Here is a 22,090-nt window from a genome sequence, read left to right as displayed (position 1 = left end):
TCTCTGCAGCGCTTTCATCACTTTTAGTGCTGCAGTTGCTTCACTATATTTGACAGCTGAGCTTCAGGTGAAGGTTTGTTTGAGCCGTGAGCTCAGAACATTGGGCCACAGTCACAGCGCCCCACTAGATGGCAGCAGAACCACTGTGAGGACACAACTGACGCAACAGCAAAGATCAAACCAGAACCTCATGACAGCGTTCCTGTTGTGACCTTTGAGGAACCGGCCTCACAGTCTTAACTGTCCCAACGTGTGTGTGTGTGTGTGTGTGTGTGTGTGTGTGTGTGTGTGTGTGTGTGTGTGTGTGTGTGTGTGTGTGTGTGTGTCAGAGAGAGATAGGATGGAGTGAGTGTTAAAGCAGAAGCAGAATAGAGACAGTCCAGACGTGCAGCAGCAGAAGGAGGAAGGATGTGTCCTATTTGTGTTTTTGTGTTGGACAGAAGTGTGCTGCACTCTGTCTCCAGGCATCTAAAGGCTGGAGAGGACACCACAGTGAGAGCTATTACTGGAGAGCAGAGGATCACACTGTCTCCTTCATCTATCGGCGCCTGTCGTTTGCAGGACAGACGGCGCTCGGGTTCTGATTAAAAATAAAACACAGCATCAGCTACAAACCTCATGTAAAGTCCTGGTTTTTACTAAAGACGCGGGAACAAAGATCCGATCAGACAAACTCTGAGCCAAAGGTTTGTTGTGGGTCTAAAGTTGGAGTCACGGTTGTGTTTATGATGGGTTTAAATAAAGCATGAGCTCAGACCCAGCGACGCTGAGAGAAAGCACACGACGGCTTCTGCCTCTAAAACCACTTGAAGCAACTTCCTCCTGCTCTCACATAAAGACGAGCCTCCACTTCTGCTTCTGACCACAGACGAGCAGCTGCGAGGCCTCGGTGACGCTGCACAGGTAAGACGTGGACGCTGCTTCTCGCTGCTCCTGCGCCGGTCACTGGTCTCCAACGCCCAGCGATGGCGTTGCTTCATGGACACCTGTGTGTGAATGAAAAGACCAGGTCCAGGACCCAGTTCTGCCGCCGCCTCGTCGCCATTAAGACGAGCACCCGCTTTCAGCAGCACCTCCGTCTCTCCTGCTTTTGTTCAGCAGCACCTCCATCTCTCCTGCTTTTGTTCAGCAGCACCTACGTCTCTCCTGCTTTTGCTCAGCAGCACCTCCGTCTCTCCTGCTTTTGCTCAGCAGCACCTCCATCTCTCCTGCTTTTGCTCAGCAGCACCTCCGTCTCTCCTGCTTTTGCTCTGGCGCTGAGGACGTCTCTGCTCTGCAGCTTCACCTGTGTCTCAGAACCGCTACACAGGGTTCATAGCGTGGAGCGTTCAGGTGATCGGGTCTCTTTTCCGTGATGCGTTTGATGTAAAGCTTCCAAAGCCATGACCTGCTCTGTGCTTTAAACCAGCACCTTAAATGTCATTACTGTAGTTACACTGGTGTCAAACTCAGCAGATACTGCAGGAGGCCGTGCTCGGTTTAGACATTATACACTTGCAGCAACATTAAATCAGATAAGGGCTCATGGTGCAGTTGCACAGATCAGAGAACAGTGTGAGGTTTAGTGGTGACACGTGGACGCGACGATGATCCTGCATTAAAAGCTTCTCACTCTGTGGTCAAACGTCCTCTCATCCTGCTGCATTTAACACAGATGCAGCGTTTCTGTCCCACCGCTCGGATCCAACTGGACAAAACCAGGTGTGCTTCACTAAAGCACAGGTTAACTTAATGTTAACCAGATGAAGGAGGCCTCTGATCAGAGCGTTCTCTGATATCAGACGTTCGCGCTAACGGCTCTGGAGAAGCTTTTCCTTTAACACACACACACTGGCTCGTTTCCGTCAGCGACCTCTGACTTCCACATTTCTAACCTGGATTCCTGCCTCATGTCTGATCTACAGCCACAGTTCTTCATTAGCTGCGTCAGCTGAGCTTCAAGAGGTTCTGTCTCCTTTTTAACTGTTCTTTGATTTGCTCAGTGCAGCAGTTTGTGCTTTTGCAGTATTAGATCTGATTAACAGTAAAAGCAGATGCAGTTCTCAGAAAATAACAGCAGAAAGGATGTGCGTCAAAATCATGATTTCTATCATCTCTTTTTTTAAACAAACTCATATGATGCCGCTTTTTATTTTATTCTTCGAGCTTTAATCATTTGAGGTAAAATCAGAGTGAATTCAGTAAAACCAAATTTCACCCACAGTGAAAAAATTAAATATCTACAAAACTACATATTTGGAATGTTGTCTAAAGCTTCAATAATCATCCAGTTATTTTTAACATTTATTATTTAACGCACTTCAGTGGCAGGTTTGACTGATGAGTGTATTTATAGAACCTTTCATGAAAAGACTAAAGCAGCTTACGAAATGTTAAATCCATTTTAAATTCAGAAGAAAACAAGCACACGCCTGTTCTTTATTTACTGCAGACGTTTCCCAGTGATGTCATATGGACACACACACACACACACACACACACACACACACACACACACACACACACACACACACACACTCACACACACACACACACACACACACACACACACACACACACACACACACACACACACACACACACAGAGGAGAACTTTGCTTCGGTATTAATAGACTTGTTATTGGTACAGTAGTAGTTTCTCACCCTCAGGTCTTAATGGAACTGTAGATACTTGTAGTCAGTTTATCTGGAAGATGATTCATCGCTTCCTCGTTGGCTCAAACCTTCCTCTCCTCCATCTCGCTCCTTCGTTGTGAGCTTGTTGCTCAGAGCAACACAATGTGGTAGCATTTCCCACATGGACCTTGTTCTAGAGACGGATCTGAGCAGAGCTTCCTGTGAGGAGCTACTTGGACGTCTGTGGAGATGAGGTAGGTGTAACTACGACGGGTGGAGACGCAGCTTTCATCGCTAAGGAGGCTAAATTAGCTCAACAAAAACCTCAAGGCAGAGCTCAGATATTAATACACTGACGATTCATTCTCAGACACTGATAGCAGTGACTCAGTGTGCTTCATTCATAGTCCACTGACGTCTGACCAGCACTGGGAGACAAACATGTGAGCAGAAAACTTTAGCCATTAAACCGTTTCAGCCAAACTGACACCAGACTCATCTTATTTTCCTTCATCGCCCGTTGCTGCTGATGTCAGACTTCTTGGCTGGAGGTTTGTCTATCAGCTGCAGGAAGTAGCACAAACCCCCAACACATTTGGAAACTGGTCTCCAGCTTGTGAAATGACCGGACATTCTGTTCCACCATCACCAGAGCAGGCTCTTTAACGGCTCCAAGGTCCAGAAACGAAGAATCTCACAGTGAAATGTTTGTGCAAAGACTTAAATGATTAATTCTGTTTATTTGAGCCCTTTGGAAAACGTTTCTTACTTCTTTGTTCATTATCATAAATTCAAATCAACAGGTTGCTCACCTTGTTTTTACTTTTCTATAGGTCAGTTTTAGTCCCCACTGAGAAATAAAATGAGGACAAGCACCTGCTTCACGGTTTCAGACTAAATGTGATGCTCCGCGTTCACAGTGTTTTGTCTTCTGTCTTTCGAAGCCACACCATGTCTCCTAATGCCTCTCTGCCAGTCCTCAACAATGGCCCGACTGCAGTGGACACCGCAACCATCATGGACTACATCACACTCATGCTGTACTCGCTGACCGTGGTGCTCGGCATCACTGGGAACTCTGTGGTGATCTGGGTGGCTGGATTCAAGCTCAAGGTTTTTAGGCTGTAAGATTTAAAGCTCGATCTGCTCGGTTCAGGGCTTCATACTCTGATTTCCTCCTCTTTAGCCCAAAGTGACCAACGTGTGGCTGGTGAACCTGGCCATCGCAGACCTGATCTTCTGCTTCACGCGCGTCTTCTCCCTCGTCAAGAAACTCTTCTTTGACCACTGGCCCTTCGGCGTCTTCATCTGCAAGTTCAACGGCTTCTTCAAATACGCCAACATGTTCTGCTCCGTCTTCCTGCTGGCCGTCATCAGTCTGGACCGCGTGCTGTGCGTCTGGAAGCCCGTCGCCACCAAGCGGCGCCGCACCCTGTGGGCGGCGAGGACGGCGGCCGCCTGCGTCTGGATCAGCGCCGTGGCGTTCAGCGCCCCGTACTTCCACTACCGCCAGGTCTACCAGGCCGGGAAGAGGAACCTGAGCAAGTGCTCCCTGGATCCGAAGGGCGCCTCTGGGGCCGGCGGCGAGAGGGCGGCGCTCTACGCCATCCGCTTCCTGTGCGGCTTCCTGCTGCCCTTCATGGTCATCCTCGTCTGTTACTTCCTGGCTGGAGTCGGCATCCGACGCACCCGCCTGGCGGGAAAGTCGCGGCCTCTGCGCATCCTGGCGTCGCTGGTCGCTGCCTTCTTCGTGTGCTGGGCTCCGTACCACTGCCTGCTGCTGGTCAAGATGGCCGACGGCACGAACAGCGTGGTGAAGGCGTGCTCGTCGATGGCCGCCGCCGTCGCCTACTTCAACAGTTGCGTGAACCCTGTCCTGTACTTCTGCCAGGGGCTGCACCTGAGGGGCCGCTTCCGGCAGAGTCTGGCAGCGGTTTACAGGAGGGCGCTGGCGGACGACGTGGACCCACAGACCACACAGTCCAACGAACGCTCCGCGGACGAAAGCTGCGTGTCCAGAAACGTGGTTGATGTGGGACGAGTTCAGGCAGAAATGGATGCAGCCAAACTCTGAGTCCTTCCTGCTTCAACTCCTGCTGTTAGGCTTCAGTCAGAACACCAAAGACTCGACCCCTCGGAGGCAGGTGGTTTATAAAGTTCCAGTCCATTATAGTACAGTTTTTTGTTTTTGTTGTTACAGTTTTTTAGCCAACTGACAAACACACAAGTCAATCAATCAAACTACGTGAAGGAGAACGTGCGCGGCTCTACTTTAGCTCGCTGGCGAAAGGACTCCACAGCTGATGGTCTGTTGGCGACACTAAGGTCAAACAGGGAAACTGTTAATCACGTGAAAACGATCTTTAGTCACAAAGAAAAGTGATAAAAATGAATTCCTTATACGACACGGCCTTAATATTAATTACTGTATGAAACCTGTGCGCCCTCTAATATCATGCTGTGAAGTCGTGGTCTGATGTAGAGACGTCCTATTAGGAGCTGAACACACGGGTCAGAGCGTCTTCTGCCTGTTTTAGTGACACTTTGGTGGTAACTTTGTCCACTTTTAAGTCAGACCACCTACTTATTTTTCCAGACTCTGTGCTGCGCATTTGCAAAACGCATTTAAATGGATTGACATATTAATGTAGAGGCGTGTCATGGGAGGAGTCTGCTACTTATTCACCTGCACTCAATTCTAGTTGATCTAGTTCATCTCTACGCAGTTTTCTGGATTTGAACTTACGCCAAGTGTAGCAGGAAACACACACAAGTCTCTGTACATGAGGCCCCTGCTCTCCCGTCTTAAAGCCTGTCATGAAACCTCCTGCTGGCGTGTCATCCTGTGCTGGAAACGCAGCCAGACGTAAAACGGTTCCTGCTGAGACTCGTCACTGATGTTTCTCTAGTGTCGCTGTTCATTCCAGTAAATGAGAAGCAGCGGAGGCTGATTTACAGCCTCCTCTACCTGCTGCAACTTTACCGGTCAAGGTCCTGTTACTCATAATAAGCAGCTACACACATTTGCCTGGAGAGTCATGACGTTCCTCAGTGAACTTCTTGTACATACAGTAAAGAGGAAAAAAGCCAAACCACAGCTACCGTCCACAAAACACAGATTGTCCTTGTGGTTTAACCACAAGTCAAGTTTTCTTCTCAAAGTTGTAAAATCATGCGTTTCGGACAATGTTTTCATGCTTTTCTTGAGCAGATGATTTATTGTACATGGAAACTTTGACGTATAGATTTAACATCAGCAGGAAGAGACAAATTTAGCAAATGTTTTCAACTGAAACTTAGATGTTCTATGTTAAAACACATTTACAAGTTGTGTTTTGATGCATGTGATGAAATTCCCCAGACAAAGAGGAACCGAGAGGAGGACTAGGAAGAATAGCAGAGGGAAGTGAGACTATTATAAAGAAAACCAGAGGAACCGTCCTGTGTTCCACGATCACACTGAAGGTTGAAACCAAACTTCAGAACAGACACGTTTGAAGTCACTTGGTTTCTATCTATACTATGACTTTCACCTCAGTAAAATGCCATGAAACATACAATAAAGTCATAGGGTTTATTTGATTTACAGTTATTTGCTATTAGATACTTTACTTTATAGTAAATATCTAACTCTTCTAACTTGTCAAAATAAAAGCTTGTTTTTAATTTAAATTCTGTGACCAGTTACAAAATAAAACAGTGATACTGTACCAGTTGTAATCTCTGTATGGTTCATATTTTATATTTGTATCCTGTCTATTGTGCGGACACCTGATACACAGCACCAATCCTGAATACTTGGCAGCAGCAAATCTGGTAAACCTACATCATTGTGTTGGGTAATTCAATAGGCAGTAAATTAGTTCAACACGCGTGAACATGACACGGAGGAAATGTCAGCAGCAGCTGGTTTGTTCGGCTGCATTTGATAGCACTGTCTTTCTCATTGAACTATTACGTGTCTTAAGGTGTGGGTGAGCGGGTGAGACGTATCTGTGGGAGGTGCTCATGCTCAGTGACCTGACGAGCTGCTTGCACCAACCAGAGGTGAAAGGTCATGTTGAACTGAGACAGACAGCACTTCCTGTTTCTGGCGAATCAGACCGCAGGGATAAACGAAACCCTTTAGTCATTTTAAAACCATCGTGGGGCCCTACATCAGGTAACGAACACTCAGGTGAGTGTGGAAACAGGAAGGGGCGATGGTGCCTGAAGTTTAAGCTGTGCAACACAGAGGCGTCCTAAATGGGCACGACTTGTGACAAACAAAAACAACAACTGATCAATGGCAGGAAGATTCATCACACTACAAAAAAAGGAATGATGTTTAAAAAAATCAGTCAGTGGCTGTGTTTTCAGGAGTGAATGCTTTAGAGTATTGCATAACTTCTTTCGATGATTTCAAGAGATTTCATGCTTTTAGTAAAAACATTGATGACCTGTGGAAATAGTGACTCACTGAGTTTGGCAATATTAACATTTAGATCGGTGGATTTGGTTAGGTTAAAAAGAGCGACAGAGCGCAGTCAGCCATGTGCTCTCCAAAAAAACCCCACAAGATGGAGGTAACAAACACAACAGGCTCATCCGCCCCCCGCGGCTCCTGGCACCTGGAGGACGACTGTGGCCTGGTCTGATCCACCTTTCAGAAGGGCCGCATTGAAGGACATGTTTTACCGACTCAAACCACGTGAGCGTCGCTGTGTCATTAGTCATTAACTCTAAATTATTAGATTCCATTAGGTTCAAGAAAGCAAAACTAGGACGACCTCACCCTGATAGGAATGTTCCTCATTCTTGTCTCCATGGAGGGAATAAAAGAAATGATTCATGACAGCATCATCTACTGTGCAATTAGCTAAAACAAATGACTAAGTGTGATCAAAGATGTGTTTTCACGTGAACTCAGTCATCACGTTAACGGCATCTATCACTTATTGCCCTGGATTCACTGCCAGCAGCTTTATTATGAGGAAGACGCCTTTTAATAAGTGGCAGGGGAGCTTCAGCACCAAGGGGCTCCACTTGTATTGGCCCAGTTTCCTAATTTACCCAGTCAACTGAAGAGCGTCTTCTCTGTTGCACAAAAATGTCCAATATCTGAAACCTGTCTTGGAAGTGAGGGGCTTGTTCTTTCATAGGCTCCACAGTCTATGGTCCGAGTTTTTACGTTAAATACTGTCCTAATGGGAAACCAAGCTAGTGCTAGCTAGCTAACATCACTATTCATTAGTAACAACCATAAGCTTTCAGAATAAAGTCTCACGTGCGTTAAATCAGTCAGACAAAAGTAAAACCTGGATCAACAGAGTGTAACTGAGAAAATAACATTTGGTAAAAGCTTAAAATATTAATTGCAGGTTTAAACTCTAATGTTATTTTTTTGTAACGTATTAAGGTTAATTACCTGTGACCCACCTGCAGCGTGTCCAGACAAACAGGTTCCCCAGAACCTCTGAACAGCATTAAAGGTTCCAGGCCCAGCAGTGGGATTAATGCTCTTGAACATGTTCACATAAAAAAAACATCTGTAAAAGCCTGATGTCGGATTTGTCAAAATTAAAAATAAGCACAGCTTGTTCTGCGAAACAGGTGCAGTCATACGTAGTTTTACCGTAGAGCCTGTTTTTCATGAATATAAACATACTTTACTCCAACACTGCTGGGCCAGTGGTTGTTGGTAGAGGTATGACTGCAATCGAACCACACAAAGCTGCACATTAAATGCAGGAAACTCTATTTTAAGAACAGTCAAGTTACATTTTTAAAATGTAGTCATGCTTTATTGAGAAGTCACTACATAGTACACAACAGCAGCTAAACTTATAATATATTTGTTCAATAATTTAAATGTATGCATATATATTGTCAGACATTTTTCACTCTCTAAAATAAATATTCACTAACACAACAGATGAAAACTGTGTTTTCTGTCTTCACCCATCACTGAATAACATCCACAGGAGTTTGGAGGGGTGTTCATAAAATATGTAATGATTTCATTACAGACGGAAAGCTCTAAAACTAATAAGGCACTACACAATTTTTTTTTGCCATTTTTAGTTTTGTTGTGTATTGTTAATGGAAATAACCTATTATCTATAGTTGTACAAAATAAACCATTCAATCTAAAAGCTTAAAATGTTAAAGTGCTTGGGATTTGCAATCCAATATGTTTTTAATAAGTTGAACTAAAGTGCCTTTAGCGATAATTTGTGCTTTTTATCAGTGAGACCAATTATTGGCTTTTTATTAAAGAATCCCTGTTTTATGTCCCTGTTTTTTCAGATTCAAGTAATGATCAACTAACTAGATTTCCCTGATTTACCATAAACTACAGTCAATCCAATATCTTCATCAGTTTGTCTGTGACAGTGTCCTGGCTATCAAGACACTTCCTAAAACTTCATCCTTTCATATTCACAGTGTACTATAAAGTCACAGAAAACATAAACATACAAGCTTCTTCCTAAAAAATCAGTACTGACCTGAGTTTTTCTGCTCTCTGTGCCTGAGTTGCTTCATACAGTTCAACATTAACTCAAACTGTTTGATGCTGAGTCCTTCGTGGCAGCAGCTTTTAAGGACATTTTTAGGAATAAATTGCACTTGACTTAATGTGAATGTGAGAAAAATAACCATACTAACAGCTAAAAACATCTGTTCACATGTCTGTTGCTTCAATGGAACTCGGTGGGTGCACTCGTTCATAGGTATCGTCATCACTGTCAGAATAGTCAGAGTAGGTTTCCTCAGTGATGTCAGTCTCTGTGACGGAGACGGTATCATCCTGGGAGGAGACGAGAGGGAAACATCAGCACATGTTTATGCCACCACACCTGGAATACGCCTGGCCTGTAACTAAACTATGACAACAGTAGCAGAAAGGTGCGGTTCTAATTATGTCAGTACATCAAGTCTCTACTGGTTTCAATTATCAGTCATTCTGGAGAGCAATTAAATGTTCCTGTCAATCATTGAGTATTTATAGAACATACTTAGAACTAGAATGAGATAAATTGTTGGGTTGTTGGTTCTTTTGTACAATACATAAAAATAAAATATAACCCTAGATGTAAATACAGTCTATGTTATGAGGTTTAATGCAATGACAGTTTCACTTCAAATCAAATGTTATATATTTTTACTGTATGGTTGAAATTCTCAGTGATTGGAGTAAAGGAGTAAGACAACTGTAGATACCCTTCTGCCTGGTTGATACAAGTCTTGGTCTTCTGTTCTTTTCTTTATAGGTTCAGTGTCCAAAAAGGCTACGAAGTGGATGAGTGTGTAGACTCTGGATGAAACACAAGAAAAGAGTTTTAGGGCTTAGTTATGGTAAAAGTTATACATATCATGTGCCATGTGTCATGAACAAGTGCTCACCTGTGCCATATCATGGTGAAAAACTGGACCACAACAGTAAAAGCAAATCCCAGAATGAACATGAAACCAATGGGTTCGACTTTAACGTATGTGTGTGTGTTATTGTAGGGGAGCGTTATCTTTGGGATCTTGATGGCGAAGGTGTCACTGTTAATCTGGAGGGTTAAAGTCGCCACCAGCCACAGAGCATTAAACATGAAGAAGGCGAAGGTGACCTGTGGGAAAGAAGACAAAGGTTTGTTTCAGAATACAGTGGTTTCCTGTTGGACGCTGCATGTGAAATGTCCACTACCTTGTTCCTCAGGTCTTTCAGGTCACTGGCTATCTGTTTCTTCCTATTTTTGTCATCGTCCAGAGGTTTCAGGTATTTATCCTGAAGCTCAAAGAAGAAATCCTGCTCCTCCTTTAGGAAAAGAGGCATTCAGTTAGTCTTTCTCAGTACAGTATGTACTTTATGTTATGTTAAGCTTTTACAAATGGAACAGAAAACCAAGAGGTTTACTTTAGTTTTCAAAAAACTGTTTGTCAACCATATGAACCATGTTGTCTAAAGAAGATGTGCAGTTTTCTGGTTATGATAGTCACAAAGATTTAATGACCTGCTCAAGGAAGTCCTCCTCCAACCGCATGTCATTTATTATAGACAATTGTTGTAAGTCTGCAACCCAACCTGGAAAAAACATGGAGGTCATTATTACTTATTATCCATCCATCCATCCATTTTCTAAGCTGCTTAATCCCATATGCAGGGCCGCATGCAGGTTAATTAGAAAACATTCAATTTACATGTTGGAAAAATTTACTAAAAAACAAAAGGTTTTCAAAAAACTCAGGACTTACTTTGGTTAGAGACGTCATAAATTATTTCCATTGGCCTGAAATATAAGTAAAAGTCTGAGTGTTATTTTGAGGCATATTACTTGACTGCCAAATTTTCACCCTCCGAACTTACGTCTCCTCTTCATCTGGAACTCGTACGTCCTCTACAATAGTGTTTTGGGGCTCAAGTTCATGTTGGCCAGGCTCTAGGATCATGGTGGTATCTTCCCTCTGGTTGCAGGTTTTACATCTCATGCATGAAACAAACTTTTGCAGGGTGTTTTTAGCTGCAAAAATAAAACCCAACCTCAGATCAGCCAAAACAGACAGGTCTGGTCTTGGATAAACAGCGCTTAGACCGGAGCTCCACCTTTCTCTGCTGTTGTCAGCTGAGCCTTGGCTGCAGGTCTCTCAGCCCCAGCAGTAGGATTTGTCTCTCTGGTTCCCCAGGACACGTTGTTCATGTTGACCATGGAGTAGATGATGAGAATGAGGTAGGCGCTGGGGATGCAGACGATGTAGAGCACACCGTAGAACAGCAGACGGAATTCTTGGGGATGCAGTAAAGCAGTGACTATGTAGATCCCTGCTATCACAATGACAAACATGCTGGCAGGAGTCAGGATGGTTTGCTGCTCCACCATCGAACCTGGTGGAAGATAGACACAAACGTCAAGCAGGGTAAAGTAGCTTCAGAAGAGTTAAAGCTTCTGGAACAAAACGTACCGATGATGGACAACGTCACCACCAACATGAGGAACGCGTACATGACACTCAGTATTCCTGCAATGAGGATCTGAGTGTTTGCCTTGAGCTTAAAGCAGAGACCCAAGTAAATAGCAGGAGGAATCACAGCGAGGACCAGGGCACCAATAGAATTAAGTGAAAAGATGAAGTTCAGACTTCCTGGAGGTCACAACAGAGAAACAAGTTTAAGGTGTAGTTGTTGCTCGTGTCTTAGAATAATGAGACAAAAAGACAGATGCCAACCTGCAATCAAGAGGCAGATGGTGGCAGGCGACAGGATTGATGAGAGGATGTTAAAGAGTTGATACAACATGTAGAGTTTGGACACGGACGTGTTCCTCCTGGAAATGGAGTTGGTGTCACCCAGCAGATCCACAATGTTGCCCAACGTAGAAGGTCCCCATCGCCGCCGCTGAAGATGACGATTCAGTTACAGGTCCCACCAAAAACAACCACTAAGCCTTTGAGCTGCAGCACTCACTTGGTTGAAGAGCTCCTTGAAGTCCTCAGGTGCGTTGGTGTAGGCGTCCGAGGCAGCGTTGTACTCCACTCTCCAGCCCCGCTTCAGCAGCAGCGTGCAGAGCCAGCGGTCTTCTCCTGCAGGGAACCCAGAGTGTTGGTACCAGTGAGGAGATGGGAGGTGAAGCCTCAGGCCATCACCGGGCCTCAGCGTTACCTTGGTCGTACTGGATAAAGTGGCTGGCCTCTGTGGATTTGGTGGCGTATGTTTTCATCACGTTGTCGTCCATCAGAGCTGCTGCTCTGAAGAGACTGAAGCATCCGGGGCTGCAGAGCACACAGCCGAGCACGTGCTCCGCCGTCTTCTGCAGCCAGTGACTCACGGCGTACTCGAACTTCTGGAACCACACTGTAGGACCTGAGACGAGAGCGGAGCTCAGGGTTGTCTGCATCTCTCTGCGTGCTCTCCTACAGTAAGCCTGTGTTTGTGTGGTACCTGATCCAGTGGGGTGGATCCGGCCGCATGCTGCCCCAACACGTGGGTACATTCTGAGACGGTCGATGAGGAGCATAACAGACGACGGCTGGAAGTCTGTGTCTCCATCTAAAGCCAGGATGTAGGTGTTCTGCTTGTCTTTCTGAAGCAACAGAAGCTCTGCTTTGGTTTCATGTATTCCTTTATTCTCTCATTTTCTATCATGGTCCAGTTCTGAGTGATCTCACCTTGATGTGGGGTCTGATGTCGACCTCGGTCTCTCCTTTCTGCCAGCGTTCGTAAAATTTGGTCATGAGTTTAAAGCCCAGAAGGTAATAAAGGTACATGACCTGAAGGAGACAAAGCAAGGACTCACACTCATGCTCCTCCAAATGTTCCCTGGACCCTGATGTAGTTGTTCCCATGTGACCTCTGATCAGAGCTAAGTTCTACTGATGTTACCTGAGACCATCTCTTCTTGTGACGGATGAGGTCTTTGTTCTTGAAGTGGATTACGATGTTGTTCCCAGACGGCATGGTGATGATCAGACGGCCTCCGTACGGCGTCATCAGGATCTTCTGATCGGGGATCGGCTCGTTTCTTCTGAACAGCGTACCGTTCATGTTTGTGAAGGTCCTGATGGTTGAGTAAAGGGAGAGCCATTAGTGGACGATATTTGTCTGTGTTCACTTTTTGGACCCTGGAGTTGAGCTGTGAATGTTACCGATAAACTGCTGTGATGATTTCCACCAGGTTTTTTGCGTATTTGTTGAGCTGAACGTCTTCGCTCCTTCCAATGTGTTCAAATGCGTCATCGAAGTAGATATGAGCTTCAAAGGTGAAATCATTGAACTTTGGATCTGCCTTTGGTCTGTACTTGTCCAACCTACGTGATCACAGACAGCGACCGTGAAGCTACAGCAGCATTTCCTCAGCTGAATGAAAAGACGTATCCTGGTTTAACTCACCTAAACATGGAGATAATGATTTTCATCATCTCATCGTAGGTCTCGTGCCACATGGTCGCACACAGATACACCATCACCGTTTCAATTGGTCGATTTCTTCACAAGGAAAGATTTGAAATTTTGACCATTGCTTTCACGTCAAACAGAAGTTGAGAACAAATGAAGCTCCCCAACATGCACCACACATGCTAACCTCTTCTTCCTGCCTGTGGTCTGGATGTCAAACCGGGTGTTGAGGAGCAGCGACTGCTCAATGAAGGCTCCTTCATACAGCCTCCGGATGAACAGGTCTTGGGTTCTCTGGATCCGACTCACGTTGAGCTGCCACAGATGGATGGTGGCCAGTACGAGACCGAGCCACAAGGACGCTGATGACCCTGAGGGCAGAGGAACAGGAACAGCACATGGAAATCTGGAATCATTTTTTTTTTTGAATTGTGGTAGTACTACCACCACTGGTACTAGCTACTGTTAGGCAACTCTGCTTCTTTTCATTTCAGGTAATTAAAAATGTTGAAATGTTGATGTTTCTCTCAACTGCACACACCTGAGCAGTTTGGCTCAGAGGTATGTAGGACAGGGTGTGGTTACCTGAAGTACAACCACAGCTTGGCCTACTTGCAAATTTAGGGTAATGGTCTGGGGATCTATGACTAACCTATAATTACCTGTTAGGATGCCAATGTCAAAGACCTTCGTGAGGCCGAGGAAGCACAGGGTTTGTGTAACGTCCAGAACCAGTTGAGGAAACACGCTGCCGGTCACACTTTGGTTTCTGTTATTTACAACTGCATCACAGTAGCCGCCGAAGTCGATGACTGTAGTGGTATTTGGACCTTTTATGTACTGCTCATAGTAAACAACGACAGGGATCACAAACAGAGCCAGAACAGCGAGCGAGGCCAGGTACAGAGGCAGGATGAAGCATCGCCGCAGGGCGTGCATCTTGCAGGCTGCCAGTCCAAACCAGTGGCAGAGCGCCGACGAGATCAGCTGGACCCCAACTGTGATGACGATGACCTTGGTCTCGAAGCGCGAGATGGACTTGAGGACGAACCAGTCCATTTTGGACAGAGGAACGTAGGCTCCAAGCACACAGGCAGTCACCAGGATCCTGAGCACGCTGGAGAGGATGTGCAGGACGTTCTGGCACGTGGTCAAGTCTTGGCACAGGTTCTTGAAGAAGACGGAACCGCTGCTTTTGCTGATGAGCTGGAAGTAGCCTTCCCACCAGTTGAAAGACACAAAGAAGGAGCCGCCAACAGCCAGTCCCACCCACACAACTGTCCTGGTGTCCGCAGGGTTCTTGGTGATGTACAAGGTGAGGAACAGCACGTATCCAAGCAGAATGAGGAGGAAGGCGAAGATGCTGGGCACCAAGAAGCGGTTTCTGGCGTTGGCGCTGCACTGAGCGATCACCTGGAAGAGCGAGGAGATGACGGCTACACTGTTTAGTATGGCCACGTTGCTCACGATGTCCAAGTGCGGCATCGCGGCAATGGTGAGAATTGCTGCACCTCCAGACACCACGAACTCAAAGAACAGAACCTGGAGACAAAGGAAAATGATCCTTCAACATGAAGAGCGGTCCCACAGGAAACGTCCATGACATGAGTGTGTGACCTTCACTCAAAAAAATAATCAGGCCTAAAACCATGGCTTTATGTAATTTTGTTACATGTAAATTTTCCATGTAATTTTATCACATAAATAGCAGGTAGGAAGTGTCATTTAATGTGAAGTCTGTCAGTCGGGTCAGGCTCATGCCATTAAATTACATAACTTAAGAAAACAATAAACATTAAACTTTCTTGATCCTCTTGGGGAAATTGCATTCTCCACATCAGATCTTTACTGGACACACTCGGAGCTACTGTGAAGTGACTTACTCCAGGACTTAGTGGGATCAACTGGGCTTGAACCAGCAACCAGCCTTCTGCTTTCTAGTCCCATATTATACCCACTGAGTCACCAGAAATCTACTTCCATCACATTGGAATTTTTATAAACGTATATATAACTTATACCTAATGCTACTAATAAAATACATACCATGTAATTTAAATGTAATTAAATTCCATAAAGTTTAGGTTTTAGTCATGTGTAGACTGAATAATAATAACCTGTTGGTCATTTATTCGTTTTCAGATTTCAAGTAAAGGTTATTTGATGTTTTTGCATTTTTTTTATTAAAAAAAAAATAAATTCCATTTTTATGTATATAATACTTAAAAATTATAAATAGGGAACTTAATAGGGACAAAGATACGTTTTTTGAACGTACCAGGGCAGCGGTTGAACACTTTGGCAGCTTGGATGTTTTATGACACGCCTTCCACACGCTTTTCAACAGGAGAAGGACGCTGGAGGCAACGAGCGAGCAGCCGATGCACAGCAGAGCCACAGGTTTGTGGTCGGATAAGATGGTCTTTGTGCCTTCGTTGGCCAAAGTGATGAGGAGCAGGAACGAGGCCTGGAACGGAAATTTAAAGCTTATTTAAATCAAGTCAGTGTGCGTTTATTGCAACAATATGCAGCTGGTTCATCAGTAGTGTTTCTTCAGCAATGGTGCAATCGTAATCCACAAGTTGGGACCAATGAGCCTGAATTTATCAGGCAGCAGGAACGTAATCAGGCCCTTTGTGTGACCCAAAACCAGTTTAGGAAGAGGTTAAAGTGAAAAAGACTTGCAAACAAATGACACATTTAATGAAAACGTAGCTTAATTCGGTCTGAAACTACAGTATTCAAAAGCAAATGTAATAAAAACGACAAACCTTGCTACATACTGCTAATCCAAAAACAAGCACGGCAGTGACAGTGAGTGTGATGAGCTTCAGTAACTTCATGAGTTTGAACGGTGATTGGTCATCTTCAATGTGAGGAACCTCTCGAGAGGTGTCCCACGGCTTCCTGAGGAAAGAAAGACGAGAAGTCAGTCTGCTGCACAGGACAAGAGGAGGAAAGACAGTAGATGTAAGTAAAAAGGTTATTATAAATGGAAAGAAGAAATAGGTGAAGAAAATGATCAGTTTGATATTCGTGTTTATGAATTTTCAATAAATTTAATAAAATAAAAAATACATAAAATATTAATCAGAAGAATGATCCCCTTTAGTTACTGTTCAGTTCCATCAATCTACACTGTAATCTAGTAGTTCTGGTTCTAGTTCTGGTTCTACTGTAGTTCTGCGTTCACTAATCGTATCGTAACATATCACCCTTTATGCAGGATGTTAATTCATAGACAGAAAATATTAAAACACAGTGATAATAGTATAAAAATATGAATGAATTAATAACGTGAATGTTTTTGTAATTACACTAATGTTGCTTCAAATTATCTTTAAGTGTGAAATATGTTTTATATTATAACCTCGTGCTATAAAAGCTGTGGATTCAACAAAGGTTTTCTGATTTATGACAATAAATCACTAAATGATGACAAAAAAGAAAATGGTTAATTAAGATGATCATTATTTATTTATGTGAGTTAAGTCCAGTTGTTGGAAGCAGCTAAACATTTTTCCTATAAAGTATAATAATGATGATCAGTGAAGTTCGTACTTACTTAATAAATTCTCTTTCATCCTCCATGATGATTTTAGCAGGTGAGCGTCCTGACCCTCGTGCTTTAGTTTATATACACCTGTTGACTCATTGTGACGTTGAAGTGGCTCGTAGCCAAAAACTGGAAACGCCTTCCACAACAAACGCAGCACCAAAACAGGAATGTGGCTAAATTAGTTTTCCACGGCGCTGGGAAGTTTGAAGGCTTTGGAGGAAACAGTTTAGAGCTATGGTGGCGGCGTTGGAGCCGAAGGTTGGGCGCAAAATGAACTCAGGGACGAACTCATTAACACATCAATGAAAAAAAGAGCTTCTACCCTGCAGATCATATTGACTGGTTCCTGCTCAGCGACCATTAGATGGACACAGTATGGACATGTACATTCTCCAGGTGATGAGCCCCCTCGCAATCGATCAATGAACCAATCGATTAATGAACCAATCGATTAATGAACCAATCGATTAATGAACCAATCGATCAATGAACCAATCAGTCAATGAACCAATCAGTCAATGAACCAACAGATCAATGAACCAATCGATCAATGAACCAATCGATCAATGAATCAATCAGTCAATGAACTAATCAGTCAATGAACCAATCGATCAATGAACCAATCGATCAATGAATCAATCAGTCAATCAAGTAGTAAAGCACCACGACCTCAGACATTCCTATTGTGAGGATTACATCCTCACAGGTCGTACATGATAAAGGTTTGAATGTAAATAGCGCTTTTAAAACAACTTGGGGTTCAGTGTCTTGCCCAAGGACACTTGGGCATATTGACATGTCAACCGTCAACCCTGCAGTTAGAAGACGACTTCCCGACCGACTGCGCTACCGGCCCACATGTGGATGAGCAGCAGGTACAGCAGGCGATGGAAGCAGAGACGAACCAGGCGACGGGGGCTGTGGAGCTGTGAAGAAGAACCTGAGAGTGATGTCATCATAGAACTGAGAGAGCAGCCTCCCTTTATCACCATGCAATTCAACTTACAGTGTTTGTCTATTGTTTACATACGTTTTTGCAAAATTTGGCCCATTATGTCAAAACTTTACACACAACTCAATCAGACACCAGCACTTGGAGAGGAACAACAACACCGTTCTAAAAATCTAATTGTTGCAACAGAACCTTACACACCAGCTCCATTTGAATCATCCTTTCATATCAGCAGCAACACACGGATGAACTTTATAAAAAACACTCCAGTCTTTGTGTTTCCACGTTTAATTCTAATTTGCTCAGACAAAACATTCTTACAGAAATGTATCTACAAAAGATATCAAAGATAACAGTGTGTGTGTGTGTGTGTGTGTGTGTGTGTGTGTGTGTGTGTGTGTGTGTGTGTGTGTGTGTGTGTGTGTGTGTGTGTGTGTGTGTGTGTGTGTGTGTCAGTACTTGGTGTCATCACATCTGGGGCATCTCTGGGTGTGTGTGTGATAGATAAAACAAATGTTTTGCTATTTAAAAACATGAGGAAATTAGCTTCTCTTTAAACAGCTGTTATAGTTAAGAGGTTGATTCACACTGACCTGATTAATTCCCTTAGAATTTCCTGGTAGAGATCAGAATCAGTGTTTTATTATTATCAGAGCAAATCATTGGTTCACTGAAGCGTCACCATCGAGCTCCATCACCTCTTTCTGTGTAAGTGTGAGACACTTCATGTGGAATCCGTCGGTTTCACACATTCATGGAGAAACAATGTCCCTAAAACATGAGAGTTATTATTGGAGTTATGTTCATGTTCATTTCATGTTCATGTTCTTTTAATCTTTTGTCCCATTGATGCCAGTAAAAAAAAACTACCATAGAAAAGTCACAAGTTTATCCTTGAGAAACAGATATAATCCTCCAAAACCCAGAAGATGAGGTTCAACCCCTCTGAATTATTGTTTCACAGTGAAATGAAGATGTCACACGTGACATATTCCCACAGAATCGTCTTCCTTGTTTGTGCTGCTGCTACACGTGCACAACGTGTTTTTATTGAAAATATGTTATGGTCTTTTCCTGTTTGTGGGACACAGTTCCCGGAATGAATATTGACCTTCGGCATTAGACACACTGGGGATTTAGCTAATTTGCACCTTGTCTGAACAGGTGTGTTAGTGTTAGTTATTGAGTCTGACGCCCAGAACGAAACTCTGCTCCATGTTTGGTCTCGGCATCAGCACAGGTATAAAGAAAATTTATGCTTTAATTAATCAAGTTGAGCGTCCAGACTGGATTGCTGCCCCCACACACACACACACACACACACACACACACACACACACACACACACACACACACACACACACACACACACACACACACACACACACGTCACTGGGAGGGTTTGTCTGTGAGTCATCTTCTTCATTCTGCGTAACCCAGAAGAACCAGCTGTTCTGAACGTGGCTGCATCTTCACAGACAAAGGCCACTCCACTGTCTGGACAAAGAACCAGTGACACAGGCGCGACGTGATTAGACCATAATTAATGTACATTACAGCAGGTAAAGCTAACTATTATGATGTAACAACTTGTTACACAATTCACGTTTCTGATGCAGGTGCATGTGATTCTGCCCAAACGGCCTCATCCACAGTAAGAGAGCATCGTTTCCATAGTAACGTTGGCAGGCAGCTCCATGAGTCGAGCGTCGGCCTGAGAATGAACGTCCCACGGTTCGGTCCCGGCCTCTGGCTCCAGGTGTGCCAGGTAATGAGGGAGAGCCCGGTCACTGCAGCATCCTCATAGAGGTGTTAGCTTAGCAGTAGCTTAGCAGTAGCTTAGCGGTAGCTCAGCGGTAGCTTAGCAGTAGCTCAGCGGTAGCTTAGCAGTAGCGGGCGTTCTAATCCAAGCGAGGTGAGATTTGTTTCTGAGCAGCACCGGCCGGTTCTGTTCTGCGACTGCGCTTTGTTGATGTTGGAGCTGCAGGACTGCTTCTGCATTCCTGTCGTGTATCACGCACAGCAGGAATCTCTGCAATTAGATCATGGTGCTGATTAGTTCTCTAACCTCAGGGATAAGAATCTCTGCTTGTGTGTGAGCAGCCCAGCCCCGTGACTCCGATCATAATTAGTTTGCGTGTTCTGGTTAAAACGCTGTCATTAAATTCATGGCTTCAATTTCCTTGTTTCAGCTCGACACGTGAGCCTCAGAACACGCTCCACTGAAAAACTTTCTGTTTGCACTGATCTGGGGTCAGCGCAGACCAATAAAAAGCATCTTCAAGCTACTGAACCATCAAACCACCACTAACAGAGACGCTGTGTCAGGAACAGAAGAGCACAGGTGTCAACGCGCATCGATGGATCGATGGATCTCCATCACCTTCATCATTAATCCCATGTGATGGAGTTTGAGTCGTTTCTAATGGAGGCTATAAAACCTCACATACAGTGAGTCAGTCACATCTCATGGCTTTAAAAGTGTGTGCGCCACAGCGTCTTTCAGTTCAGGCCACTCACATTCAGCCGTTAACAGCTCAGCTCATGACAGCATCAAATGTTAATAGAGAAAAACCACAGAGACGCTGGATGGACTTCATTCTAAGGGTTTAAGTAAAAACTGAGCTGAGAAATCATGTTAGATGCAGATAATAGTGAACTGATGAAGACGGTACTATGGAACTATGGAAACGCCTGGATCAACACACGCTGTAGTAACACGTCATCTCATTATGTCATGATACACTATATTATAGTGAATCTGAGCCGAGTCTTATTAATCTATTGAGTCAATAGCTGGTTGCAGCTCAGTAACTATGGGCTGGTGACTCGTCATTTATTTCACCTTTGAGAATAAAGGCCATAGGAATGAGTCACAGGTGTTTTCCAGAGCATCAGGGTGTGAACAGAGGGCGTGATTCTGAGCGGCCTCATTAAAAATGCAACGCGTTCAGGCCCAGATCGACTCACGAGATCCCCGTTCACCCGACTGCAGAACAGTTCCGGCAAAGTCTTTATTTAGGAGAGCGTCCAACATGAAAGGATGTCACAATTAGTTTAAATGTAAATAACAGATAGGGGATCAGTTTTTCCTCATTGACGTCCTGTTATCTTAGAAGCCTGTGCGGTTTCCAGTCAAACTTGCTGATTGAATGAAAGTAAAGGCGCCACTGGATTTACCTAAATTTGGTTCCTTACAAGAACCAGGAGGCGTCACATGTGAACCCTAGAAAGAGTCTTTGCATCACTTTGTCTATTGATAAAACTAAACATTTCAGTAGCATTTTTGTCCACACAACAATTATCCGCCACCTATGAACCGTTTGAGCTGTTAATGCTCAGTTTCAGCTCTGATTGATGAGCGCTGGGACAGAAGTGCTTCCGTAACGTTCACCCAGTTGGCACCAGCTCGTGTCCCAGAAAGGACCAGCTGCAGTGGTTGCATGGGTTCAGTCCATGCGCGATGTGTCGTCGCTGCTGCGTTCGCTTCGTATTTGTGTTGCTTTGTCTCTTTGCTGCTTGTGTCTAACCAGCGACATCGTGGACCCACATCTGTGGTTTTCAGGGGAAACCCTGTGATTCTTGTTTGTTTTTGTTGGGTTGAGCAGAAGCACCAGTTGCCAAACTGGTTTTTACATATAAAACAACTGGCAAATGAAAACAGTAACAGGAGGTTTCACCTTCCACACAGGAACCTGTCCAGTATTAAAAACTTAAACACTAATAAAACCTAAACACGAGTTCCCGCAGCCACGCGTCGACATGCTACAGCCTCATTGGACCTCGGAGCCGGTCGGCACCGGGTCATTCCGGCTGCTGAGGCCGAGCAGAACTGAGCCTCGTAATTACACAGCAATTACCCTGATTAGAGCTGTGACACGTCCCAGCTCTGCACGGACTCAAACGCTATAATTAAAGCTGACATTTTCCTCCTGCCACCGTGACACCACACACAGCTCCCTGACCCGCTCTGAACGGCCCGGCCCGGCTGAGGCAGAACCCGCGCCGGGTCGTGCACCTCAGCTGGAGGAGCAGCTCTGTGCAAACTGTAAACATGTTGTGCAGAAGCGGCACAACACAGAGGTCAGAGCAGATGAAACAT

General features: G+C 44.5%; 2 protein-coding genes across 4 annotated transcripts; one reads left to right on the top strand and one right to left on the bottom strand.

The window, feature by feature from the left end:
- Positions 1–833: 833 nt before the first annotated feature.
- On the top strand, positions 834–6,326 carry LOC114866141 (fMet-Leu-Phe receptor-like). Of its 3 annotated transcripts, none has more exons than XM_029167848.3 (3): positions 834–903; positions 3,561–3,729; positions 3,803–6,326. In XM_029167848.3, exons 2-3 carry the CDS (start codon positions 3,568–3,570, stop codon positions 4,688–4,690), a joined length of 1,050 nt encoding a protein of 349 aa, XP_029023681.1. In that variant the 5' UTR covers positions 834–903; positions 3,561–3,567; the 3' UTR covers positions 4,691–6,326. The 3 variants fall into 3 exon arrangements, with proteins under 3 accessions (XP_029023681.1, XP_055368899.1, XP_029023680.1); XM_055512924.1 differs by lacking the exon at positions 834–903 and adding an exon at positions 1,067–2,870; XM_029167847.3 differs by lacking the exon at positions 834–903 and having other exon boundaries at positions 1,067–3,729.
- A 2,065-nt stretch (positions 6,327–8,391) lies between these two features.
- LOC114866079 (chitin synthase chs-2-like) lies at positions 8,392–17,165 on the bottom strand. Its single transcript, XM_029167722.3, has 22 exons — positions 17,043–17,165; positions 16,249–16,384; positions 15,756–15,944; positions 14,140–15,019; positions 13,665–13,848; positions 13,472–13,567; positions 13,228–13,389; positions 12,965–13,139; positions 12,751–12,852; positions 12,524–12,665; positions 12,245–12,445; positions 12,050–12,165; positions 11,812–11,980; positions 11,548–11,727; positions 11,192–11,470; positions 10,955–11,108; positions 10,843–10,877; positions 10,602–10,672; positions 10,295–10,405; positions 10,003–10,217; positions 9,820–9,913; positions 8,392–9,406 (listed from the first exon to the last, which is right to left on the bottom strand). Exons 1-22 carry the CDS (start codon positions 17,066–17,068, stop codon positions 9,281–9,283), a joined length of 3,843 nt encoding a protein of 1,280 aa, XP_029023555.1. The 5' UTR covers positions 17,069–17,165; the 3' UTR covers positions 8,392–9,280.
- Between the last annotated feature and the right edge of the window lie 4,925 nt (positions 17,166–22,090).

Source organism: Betta splendens, chromosome 11 (genome assembly GCF_900634795.4).
Source record: "Betta splendens chromosome 11, fBetSpl5.4, whole genome shotgun sequence".
NCBI lineage: Eukaryota > Metazoa > Chordata > Actinopteri > Anabantiformes > Osphronemidae > Betta > Betta splendens.
The sequence above is the reverse complement of the archived record's forward strand: the minus strand, read 5'-3'. Positions and strand labels throughout refer to the sequence as shown.